Here is an 11813-nt window from a genome sequence, read left to right on the forward strand (position 1 = left end):
GTGCGCCAGAACACTGCACTTCTGAAACACCGAGTCAATCGCTCGAATTGAAGGCCGAAGGGGACTCGGATTGAATCAAAAACAAGAACAGCCCAATTGCAGTGGCCAATGCCTGTCGAAGATCGAAGCCCTTGAGCACTAACATTTAAATCTCTGCCATTTTCAGCGAATGCCTAGCCAATCGGGCGTTTGCACCACCCGCTGATGGTGGGCCTGAACGGGTGTGGAGGTTTAGGCGAATCGGGACTAGCGTGCGGCACCGCAACAAACCAGGGGGCTCCACACTCCCGGATCTGTGTGGCAGACAGGACACTGCAGGTTGAATGGAAGGCCACCAGTGGTCCGCGGCAGGGTCGTTTCCGATGCCTTCTTGAATTTCGGCACGTTCCAAGGGGTCTTGGGGGTCCCGCTAGCCCATGTTGAGAACCCTGGAATCCAGTCCTCCAGTCCGCGTCAGTAAGAGCGGAAATGGACGCCCACCACACCGACAGGCTGGGCTGAGAACGCCGGCGTGTGACAAGTGGGCCGAGAGTTGTGCCGGGGGGGGATTCGCGGAATTCGAGACCCACCCAGTCTGGTCATCCAATCTTTAGCCAAGTTAGAGATGGCCCCTTCCTCTAAACATCACCTCGCCATCGACATCAAGTAAATCCCCCTCGCCGCATCTAAAAGGGGACGTAAATTGGTTGTTGGTATCGTCTAACCGGGATTGCATCTCCGGGGTACCAAGATCCGATATCCAGGGTCTTTTTAGCGACATTGTCCGGCCGCGAGGCTGTGCAGTTGCGATTCGACATTCCCACTGCTGCACAGGCGCAGAGTGCAGAACCTGAAGCACCGAGCGACTGCAAAACAACATCATCAACAGCCATCAACCACCCGCGCGTATCACCTCCGCGGAACGGCCGGACGCGCACACGTGAGGACCCGTATTGCGCGGCCTGGTCCTGCATTATTGTGCGGCCTGGTCCCTGGATCTGTCGCCCGGTCGTCTCGCCGCGTTCTGATCGGAGATGTGACGAGATTGACACAATATCGACGGCATCCGAGAGCTTAAGGGCTCTGCCCGAAGATTCATTTGGAATGTAAGTCCTCCGATTCTGGCCTGTTTTTTGGCGAAGGAACTCAATGGGTTTGGCCTTTTCTACGCGGATCCCCAAGTTTTTTATTCCATGAATGATCAGGCGTTTCGTCCAACTAAAAGGTTATGACTACAGGTCGAGATACACTGGCCGTTTCGACGGCGATCGTCGATCTCGCTCGCCACGCGACAGGTCTCCATACGGGGATCGGACTGATCGCGGCCCACAGTACCCTGACGCGGACCGCCGCCGGCCGCCCCCGGACTCACGAGGTAATCCGTCTGGGTTTCCACCTAGTCGGGACGGGTTTCGCGATTCGCTATCAGGCATCCAGCCACCTCGCGGTCCTAAGGCCTTGATCGACCCGCCCAGTGGCCCCCGTGGTGGTGGCTTTGCTGGCGACTTTCGAGGGAGGGGTCGAGGAGGAGGACGCGGGCGCCAATGGCGCGATGACAGCAGGGATGGAGGACGCGACCGGGAGGATTATCGAGACCGACCACACTTTAGAGACGAGCGAAGCCGGGAACGCGAAAGAGTACATGACCGGGATCGGGATCGCGACCGAGAATGGCCGCCACGCGACCAACGCGACCGGCCCGATTTCCCTCGGGCTCGAAGGCCATCCCCGCCCCCACTGCGAGCGCGATCCCCTCTGCCGAGTCGTGATTTTCGAGATACAAGGGACCCGCCTCTTGGTGTTGATGCTGACCGTGGTCGGCGGGGCTCCAGAGATGGACCCCTCTCAGCCGGGTCCTCCAACTCTGATCCTATGTTTTCTCAATCACCCTTCCGTGGCGGGTTTCGCGGAGGTAGTCGAGGCGGAGGTCGTGGCCGTGGAGACTGGGATCAGAGAACCGGTAGAGACAGGGGCAATTTCTACGATGATCGTGATCGGTACCCGCGCAGTCGGTCGCAGGAAAGCCGCTGGGGACGGGAAGCCGATGATCGGGATCGTAGGGATAGCAGATACGCGGAGCCTGGTAGAGACCCCCGGGATGATAGGGAGGTTCGGGAAAGGGAAAACAGAGACCGCGAACTCATTCGCCCCAAAGCGGATCGTGTCTCACACGAACCACCGTCTGCCAAGGACGTCTCGCCCCCGCCTATTGCTCCTTCGGCACCCGCATTTGGCTCCGTTCCGAGTCGCCAGAACACGGCGACGACGGAAATACAATCACTAACTGGGAAACCGCCGCCTACTGGTCCCCGGGCATTGACAGAGGAACGGCCTGTCTCTGCTGGTCACGCAGTTGGGAATGAACGGCCCCCACCAACGGGACCGTCCAAACCTGCTCTGTCAGACGGAGGCCCTCCTATCCCCCTCGGGCCCCGGGCCCAACAAAAACAACAAAGATCGAGCAAGCAATGGATTAACCCCTCACTTAACGTCAAGAAATCACAGGTCGAATCACCGAAAACTGCTCGGTCACAAAACTTTCCCCTGCAATCCGCCCGACCTTCCGGCAGCTCGTCCTCCCACTCCGAATTCCACCGTGACTTTGACAAACGGCCCCGTAGCCCTGGCGCACGATCGGACTCCCATGCCCTGGGTGCAGAACGCGAACGATTCGGGCTACATGTGGCCACAGGCCCGAACGAGATTATGATCAAGTCGGAGCGGGGCTCGCAGTCTGCCAGGGCGTCTGTCGATCGCGAAACAAAGACGGCGCCGAATAGTGCCGATATTAAGATGGGAGGAATGGATCTTGACCGGCCCCGTGAACAACAAGAAAAGGCCCGTCTCAACGAACAAGCAGTGAGCCCGGCCGCTTCATCAAAGCCTGGCGATTCCGTGCCTGAGCAACCCACCGAGCCACAACCCGCCATACAAAAGAAGTTTACCGTGCTTGCTGTGCCGTTTTCCCGAGTACAATTGCCACCGAGAGAAGCACCACCGCCAGCGTCTGACGAATCCTCGGAATCCGACGACGACGAGGATATGGATGTCTACTTCGAGCGCGAAATTTCCAAGACGGAATCTGAACTCAAAAGAGCCCGGGACGCAGCTGAGAAAGTTCCCATGCCCATCGTCAGGCGATACGCGGGTCTCGTACACACAGCGCTGTTGAGTGTTTTGAACAACGACGAGGCGAGTCTGACGAAGCTGGTTGGGCCGGTTCCCGAAAACTTCACGTTCCCTCGCGTTAAGCCAAGTGCTGAGGTGGCTATCAAGGAAGTTCCCGGTGCCGGGGCGGATGAAACTGTAGCACAAGAAAAGGGGCAAGACCAGGCGCAGGGACAGCCAGTTCGCGAACCCTCGGCCATTCCGACCGTGGAAAAAGCCGATGAGCAGCCAGCTGTTGAACGACCTGAACCCCAGCCCAAAGTGGAGGAAGTGGACACGGAAGGGTCAGGATTGCCCCCTGTGCCAGAAATCGGAAAATCTAAGCCGCTAGATCACGATGTAGATATGCGCGATGCTGCGGACGCGGAACCTGCGGCGATTCAAGCTCCTGTTCCAACACATGTACCAACCGCTCGAGAGGGTCTGGGCATCCTTCTCCAGCCGCCCGTTGGTCGGCCTGGATTGGACAAGAACAACGTGTCGCGTGAAGGCAGCGAAAACAGAACGGAGGACGACGCGAGCATCTACGGCAGTGTCGAAGTGGTCCGGGAATTCTCTGCCACACCGCCGGCAGAAGATCTTCCCATGTACAATGTCAAGCCATGGTTCCGCAGCCGGCGGGTGCGCAAGATGGGGGAACAGGCTGCCAATTTCGGCGACTTCCTGTTCCATCATTTCCAGGACCAGACGGTATCGGCACATCTCGCACAGGACGAACTACGCCAAGAATATCGCAAGAAGTATGACGCATACCTCCGATTCACGCACTCGGATGACCAGGCCGCAATCAGGAGCCGGGACTTCTTTGCTAGCTCCGGGGTTCAGCCTGGGACGACCGGTAAGGCGGCCGCTGCAGACTCGAAACCCGAAGGGGGCAGAAGAGGGGCAGGCCGCTTCGCAACTGAGTTCGATCTCGATTACGCGATCAAGGAGTCGATTCGAGAACACGAGGAGATGAGGGAGCGGGAGGCGCGTGCACTAAAGGAGAAGTATCGGACCGAGAAAGAAGCGTCTATCCCGGAAATGTTCTGGACTGAGGAAGAGAAGGATCAAGTCAACTTCTACGACACGGCCGGGCTGTTGCCGCTGGAAAAGCTGGTCGCGACGTGGCAGGTGGTGCCACAGCACGTCAACTTCACGCAGGACGAGGCAGACAAGTTCGAAAAGGCATACCTCGAGACACCGAAGCAGTGGGGGCGGATCTCGCGCGAAGTCGGGAAACGAGACCCGGGCACATGCATCCTCTACTACTACGCCAAGAAACGCGATCTCAATCTCAAGGACAAGCTTAAGAAGCAGCCGCGGCGCCGTAAGAAGGGCCGCGGGAAACAACGATCAAGCGCGCTGGTGTCGGAGTTGGGTAACACAGAAAATGAAACAGAGGATACTTCGGGGGCCGGGGCTGGCCAGGAGACGGGGGAGAATGGGGAAAGGAGACGTCCACCGCGCCGTGCTGCGGCACCTGTGTGGGGTAACAATGACAACGCAACACCCAATGCGGACTCGGATGGAGCAACACCTGCGCCGACACCCGGCCGGAGAAGAGCGGGCACGACGGCCGATGCGAAAGACGGGCCAGGCGGCGTGGACAGGCCCGAAGCCGCTAAGAGAGGCGGGCGCAAAGCACGTCAACCGAGAGCGGATAAGGAAGCCAAGGGGCCGAAGCAGCTGGCGCAGGCTCCCGGGCCTGGAGGTGGTGTGCCCCTGGCTGTTCCTAGCGGGAAGCCGGGACGGGCGCGGGCCAATTCAAAGGCGCAAGGCCCGGAGTGGTTGTCACCGTCGACCACCGTCGATATGGCCGCTGCTAGCCGGACACCGTTACCGTTCGATGTACCCCACGGAGCAGCAGCAGGAGCATCGGGTGTTGGCGCAAGCACAGGAATAGGAGGACCAGAGACAGGAGCAGGAGCAGGACCAGGAGCAGGGGGGATGCAACCACCACTCGTTCCGGTCCAACAACAAGGTCAACTCGCAAGCCCCGAGCGAGGAGGACCCCCACCGATTTCTTCCACGATTTCCGAGGTCATGGCACCGCCATCACTTCGGCCCGAACCACCCCCGCCTCCACCGCCCGCTTCGGTTCCCACCTTTGAGATCTCGCAGCCCGCTGGGCCGGACCGGATCCGCACGCCGCAGCAGGCGTCGAGCTACTGGAGCGTGTCGGAAACTACGGATTTCCCGGGGCTGCTGCGGGCGTTTGGCACGGACTGGTCCAAGATTGCGAATCATATGCAGACCAAGACGGCGACGATGGTACGTTTTATGTCTCTCTATGCTTATACTTGCTAAACATTTCCGGTTATGTGGATATGTGCATATCGTACATGTTGAAGGGGTTAGATGGATAATTTACTAACTCGGAACAGGTCAAGAACTTCTACGTCCGGCAGACCAAGGAGGGCACGAAACCCGAGTGGGAACAAATCGCCATGGAAGCCGACGGCAAAGGCTCTCGGGGCGAAAAACGGCCTCTGCCACCCACACCAACACAAGGGCCCCGAAAGCGATACGACGTCTCGTCGGCGACTGGACACCGGCCTTTGGCTGCGGCCGAGCCCGACGAGGGGATGCTCACCAAGGTCGAACCACAGCCGCAGCCGAGCCAGCCGTTCTTGCGCTTCCAGGTCCCGATCGCACAGGCCGCACCGGTATCTCATACACTAGGTCAACCACCAACATCAACAACTGCCACGGCATCTCAGCAGGCTCCGTCTGCCAGCCCAGCTGTCTCGCAGGCCATGTCTCCACATACTCATCCTCTGCGACCACCCGCGCCGAGTTATTCGTACCCGGAGAGGGAGATCAGAGAGATGGAGCCTCAACCACTGTCACAGCAACAGCAGCCCGTCCGTATCTCGCAGAAGCCTGTTTCTACCGCTGTTCCAAAAACCACCGCGCCAATTCCATCCGTGCCCGAACCTGCACCATCGCGCACTGCGCAGTGGCAGAACGATTTAGGCGGGCAGTTCTCCCTGCTTTCGCAGCAAGCCGACAAGGCACGCGGTGGACCTCGGGATGTGCGAGACCGGTCGAGGCTGGATCTTGGTCCACGAGATTCGCCTCGGCCGGCGGACCGTGCCCCGCCGCTGCGGATGAAGCAGGAACCCGAATCCGCTCTGCATCATCCGCATCCCGATGCATACCCGCCGTACCAGCCGGCGCAGCGCGGTATGTCGTCACGTACGGAACCGGCCCCGCTCGGGCGGCCCCAACAAGCGCAGCCGCAGCCACCCGGACAACCCGAACCGTCTCGGAGTACCGCTTCGTACCCACCGCCGATTCACACGCAGCAGCAGCAACAGCAATCTGGGCGCAGCTTATTTGGTGAGCCCCCGCAGCCTTCGCAGATCTCGCCCGCGAACGAACGGCCCTTGTCGAGCATCCCACGGCGGACGCCAGTGCCGATGCAAGACTCACCTTATGGAGCTGCTCCGTCTTCCTCCTCTCTCCCTTCGCCCGCTCCTCCAGTTCAACCACCAGCACAGCAGCAGCAGCAGGCTGCGCCTGCGCCTGTTCCGCCTCGCGCTCCGGAACGCAAGGTGAACATCATGTCGCTGTTGAACGACGATGAACCGCCCGCACCGAAGCGGGTCGCTGAAGTCTCGGCTCCCAACCGAAGCTTGACCCCTCAGCCCCTGTCTCGCCCTCCGCCCGCAACATCTCTGCCGCCGAGGAGAGATGTCGAGACGGGATACCCGTATGCGCGGAACCCCGGGCAACCGCCGCAATCTGCCATCCCACCGCTCAAACCGTACCACACCCAGTCGCCGCAGCCTGGACACATGCGCGTGCCAAGCTCCGGCATGCCGGGCATGGACCGTATGGATCGCATGGAGCGTATGGATACGGGGCCGGATGCCCAGAGAGACTACTACGCTCGGCATTCTTACCCAGCCCAGCACATCAGCGCTTCCAACTCGCCTCAGTCACAGCACACCCCGTACGCTCCACCTGGGCAACATCATCCGCAGCACTCGCAGTCCAGTCAAGGTGGTTACCCAACCCAGCAGCCGTACCAAACGTACCAAGTCAGTCAGTCTCGTCCCCCGTCGCCGCCATCGCAGTACCCTCCTCATCCGTCCATGTCGGGCCGACGAGAAGCGGTTCCTGCACCTCGTGAGTCGTGGTTGCAGCAGCAACAGCCCATGCATCCACACCAGCACCCGCACCCTCACCAGCACCAACACCATCCTCAACAACAACCTCTGCCGCACCACGGGCACCAGCAACGCCCTTCACAGTCTGGCTGGCCACCCCATCAGGCACCGCCCAAGCCCTCGCAGTCTCTGCCCACTCAATCGGCCTGGGCCGCGCAGAATGGCGGTGTTCCCACGAAGCCATCCGTCAGCAGCCCGTTGCCAGCACAGCAACACCATGTCTGGCCGACAGCAGGGCCTGGTCAACAGCAGCAGCAACAAGCTCAACAACCTTCTGCCTCTCACCAATCGCACCCCCTCAACCTACGTGATCCTCGTGGACCATCCGTGTACGAATCCCAAAGCCCGACAACCGGTATGCCCACACACCCTCACCACCAACACCACAATTCCCTCGGCGGCGGCAGCAGTGCCGGCCGGTACGTGCCGTCTCCGCAGGATTCCATTCGTAGGGGCGAACAACCAACGCCTCTAGCGCCTCAGCAGCCACAACAGCAACAACCCACCAGCGGCGGTGGGAGCAGTGCCAACTCAAGCACCGGTGGACCGCAGGCTCCGTACGCGCGGTACGCGAACACCCCCGGACCAGCGGTACAGCACCCGCCGCCGGGTCGAGAATTACCAGGACGGAGTTACACTCCAGTACCGGGCGGATTTGATCTACGCGGATCACAGGGTGCGCCGCGGGGACCACCCGGTCCCCCTGGATCGCAAAGTCAAAGTCAGGGACCTCCATCAGCAAGCAGCTCCGCTTACGGAAGCCATGAATCAATCATGCGAGGCGACCATCAAGTTCATATCCAGCAGCAGCAGCAGCAGCGGGAACGAGAAAGGGAGAGTGAATACGCGCATTCCCATCTACAGCAACAGCAACAAGTAAGGGACCAACAACTAAGGGATCAACAAATGCGGGAAGGATTCTCGCATCAGCACCAACAGCAGCAACATCAGCATGTCCATCAACAGCAAATGCGAGAGGCTCAGATGCGGGAAAACCAAATGCGTGAGAGCCAGATGAGAGAGTCCCAGCTAAGGGAGGCGCAGCAGCAGCAACAGCAAGGTCAAGGTGGAAGTGGAAGTGGTGGGAGTGGAAGTGGAAATGGGATTTTGGGTCGGCAGTTACGGCCGGGGCCGCCGGGCCCGAGTGAGGGGGCTATGGGGGGTGGGGAGAGACGGTATTAAGTTTGGAGCCCTTTTGAAGACTTGGAGTCTTGGGCTTGGGTTTGGGCTGGAGTTTACTCCAACATACCGGCGTTTTGCGTTTTGCGTTTTGAGTTTTGTTCTGTTCTGTTTTGTTTTGTTTTGTTATGGCTTTTCGGTTCGGTGGTTTTTATCGAGAGATGACGTGGTTGGTGGCTTGTTTTGCTTTGGCCTGGTTTGGTTTGGTCTGGTTCGGCGGCATGGAGTGCGTGACCTGGCACAGCCTGGCGTGCGTCACATGGCATAACATGGCATGGTGTGGGTTTCCACATGATACCAACATTACTCAACGGAGAGGAAACAGGCGAGCTGGAGATGAGGGAAGAGTGTTTATACGTGTATATCAAGTAGTTGGGTGGATATATCAGATTGATATCTGCGGGGGTGTGGGAGTGAGATATGGAGTGTATAAGAATTGTATTCACGGGAGAATGGGAGGGGATGAGGGTTAACGAAAAAACAAAGAAAGAAATGTGTGGATATATTAACTGTAATGTGGAAACCAAGCCAAATCAAATCAACTCAAACCAGGCTTTATTGGGTCAACTGATGATGTACGCTGTATCACTCAACATAGCCAAAGCAGGGTAGAACAGACGAGGTCCAATTTGCGAAGACGGAACTAAACAAGATTTAGCTCCTGGGACTGAGACAGAGATCCCAAGCCCATCCAAGTACAAGATCAAACGTCGAATCGAGACGAGCTCCAAGAAAGATGAACTAGAACCAAGTCCAAACTTGAGCCCAAGTTTAAGTGAAGTCACATACACAAGACCTCAACTAACCATGTAACGTAATTATTTTACTAACCCCAACAGGCCCTGATAACAAGGGAATGTAGGAATGCGCTCGCTCAGTCTCGGAACAGACAAGCATTGAGATCGGATCCGGTATTCAGGGTCACAAGATATTCGATCAGGCCACCATGCCTGAGGTAGTTCCAAACTGCATCACGTCGCTGACATAACTAGGTAGTTTCATCTCCTTTAAAGCAGCAGATAGATTCCAAAGCCATGTGGAATGTCCATTCCTTACTGCTCTCAACACAGTGGTTGATGCCACGGTAATCCAACGTCCAACCGACGAAAAGAAAGAACTAGGCCTGACTGTCTGCCTTATACCACGTACGTGCCCTCCTCTCACCCGGGCCTGCCGCCCTTTATAACCCGCCTTTCCACTACCAGTTTCCAACAGCCCCCCCCATCCGGCAAATGCCCAACCGCGGATGGTGTATTTGGGGGGGTGCGGGCGTGCCACCCATGCCCGCGATACCGCGTGCCGGGAGTTCGACTCCCGGTACGGTCACCGAAGCAAAACCCTCCCGTGGGTTTTCGTAACTGTTCCACAACCTCACCGGAGGAAGTGGGCAGTGAGCTTTTTGCGTTTTTTTTCTTTTACTTTTTTTCCATTTCATATCATATCCCATCTCGAGAGTGTTGACAGTATAATTGATGTGCGCCCGTCCCATTGTATTTGCATTTCTTCTTATTGGAGTCCTCTGCAACCACGCTCTTGGTAGGCACTTCCGCCCTGCCAATGCTTACTATCAATGGTTCTAATAGCCCTGCCTTCACCCCCCTTTCTCTTCTCCCTACAACTGCGAATAAATAGCCTCCTCAAACTCCTTGACAATCTGCCTCGTAAACGCATCGCCCGGCGGAATAATCTGCGTCCCAAAAACCGCACACACCCCAGCCTCGCGGTCAATGAACTGTCACCTCGTTAGCATGACCCTTAAGCCAAACTCGAAGATAAAAACACTCACCCAAGCCGCGTTCCATGCCCCACCCCACATCAAGAACCCCTTCTTCCTGTGCTTCAGCCCCTCCCCGCCGACTGACAACAACCCACCCGCGCCCCAGTCGTACTCTACCCCCGTGTCCGAAGGCGGGATCCAACCGACAGCCCACTCAGGGTGCTTCATGTCCTCATTGAGCGCTGCTTTCTCAACCGGCGTCATCAGCGGCGTAAACAACAGCTTCGCCGTCTTGGGCTTGAGGATTTTGCCGTCATCCATCAATAGCGAGTGCAGCACCTTCATGTAGGAGCCCATCCCACCGAACAGCCCTTCACCTCCAAACGCCTCATTATCATTGTCATACTCCGTGTAAGCGGGCTCAAGCGTGCCCTCGGGGGTGCTGCGCTGTCCGAACTCGGCCATGATGTCGTATGTGGGCTGGTCGAACCGGCCTGGGTGAAAGGTGATCGCTCCCCTGGGCACCCCGACGGGCTCCAGCACGTGTTCGTGCATGTAATCGTCGAAAAACGTCCCCGTCAACTTCTCAATCAACCTCCCCGCCCAGTCCATGGCACTGCCATACACCCAGCCAGTGCCTGGCTCAAACAGAATCGGGTACCCCCACCGCGAGTCGACCGACATACCTCCGGAAAGGGGACTGTGCCGCAGCGGCACCGGCAGCGGGCGACCCGTGGCCTTGGCCCATTTCGCCAGCGGCTCTTCCTTGAGGATGTATCCTGTCCCCGCGGTATGGGTTAATAAGTGGCGCAGTGTAAACGGGGTTTCGCGCTTGACGAGGATGGGCTGGCCCTCGTCATCGAAGCCTTGGAGGACAGGTTGCTTGGCGAGGGTCTCGACGTATTTGGTTATATCCTCGTTTATGTCGAGAATGTTGCCCTCGACCATCTTGAGAATGCAGCAGGCAGTGATGAGCTTGGTGAGGGACGCCATGGTGAGCATGGTGTTGGTGGTGATGGGAGGTGCATCGGGCTTGAGACTGGTTGGGCCGTAGGAGAAATCGTAGTCGATTTTGCCTGCGTGTTGTTAGAGCGGGTAAGTGAAGTGTGAGCTGCGCAGGTAGTGACTTGGCCTCACCGGACTTGTCCTTCACGAGCATGGTGACACCGGGGAGATAGCCATCATCGACGGCCTTTTTCACGCGGGCCTCAAATTCGGGTGTCATGTTGGCGGATGGTCGTTGGTGCCAATATCAATGCGAAGGTGCCGATGTTCTGAAATTGAGTAAACCGAATGGTCGAACAGCGGAAAACAAACACCAAACCCCGAATACTTAATCCTCCGTCCCAAGCTGCACCCCGCCTTCCTAGCCCAATCCTGTTCGGCATGTCTGACCTAAGAACGGTCGCACCTGCCCAACCATCAATCCTCTCTGTCTCGCCCACAGCAGCCGTTTGGCCATCCTGCATGCAGATCATGTGGGTATCGGGACCAAGCAGGCAGGCAGGGAGGGTTGCCCCTTCCTTCTCTCATCGTGAAATCGGTCTCCGTTACCTGCGAAATACGAGTTAGGTGCGGATACGACGTTTAGTGGCGGCCGTCCGGAAATGACA

General features: G+C 58.1%; 2 protein-coding genes across 2 annotated transcripts; one reads left to right on the forward strand and one right to left on the reverse strand.

Annotated features, from left to right (window-relative positions):
• Positions 1-1176: 1176 nt before the first annotated feature.
• C8A04DRAFT_9726 (uncharacterized protein) lies at positions 1177-8486 on the forward strand (the record flags this gene model as incomplete). The annotated part of the gene is made up of 4 exons (XM_062785599.1): positions 1177-5008; positions 5072-5400; positions 5538-8025; positions 8182-8486. 4 exons carry the CDS (start codon positions 1177-1179, stop codon positions 8484-8486), a joined length of 6954 nt encoding a protein of 2317 aa, XP_062639785.1.
• A 1609-nt stretch (positions 8487-10095) lies between these two features.
• On the reverse strand, positions 10096-11425 carry C8A04DRAFT_25636 (beta-lactamase/transpeptidase-like protein; the record flags this gene model as incomplete). The annotated part of the gene is made up of 3 exons (XM_062779637.1): positions 10096-10215; positions 10270-11276; positions 11338-11425. 3 exons carry the CDS (start codon positions 11423-11425, stop codon positions 10096-10098), a joined length of 1215 nt encoding a protein of 404 aa, XP_062639786.1.
• Positions 11426-11813: the final 388 nt, after the last annotated feature.

Source organism: Dichotomopilus funicola (assembly GCF_033296635.1).
Source record: "Dichotomopilus funicola strain CBS 141.50 unplaced genomic scaffold C8A04scaffold_8, whole genome shotgun sequence".
NCBI classification, from domain to species: domain Eukaryota; kingdom Fungi; phylum Ascomycota; class Sordariomycetes; order Sordariales; family Chaetomiaceae; genus Dichotomopilus; species Dichotomopilus funicola.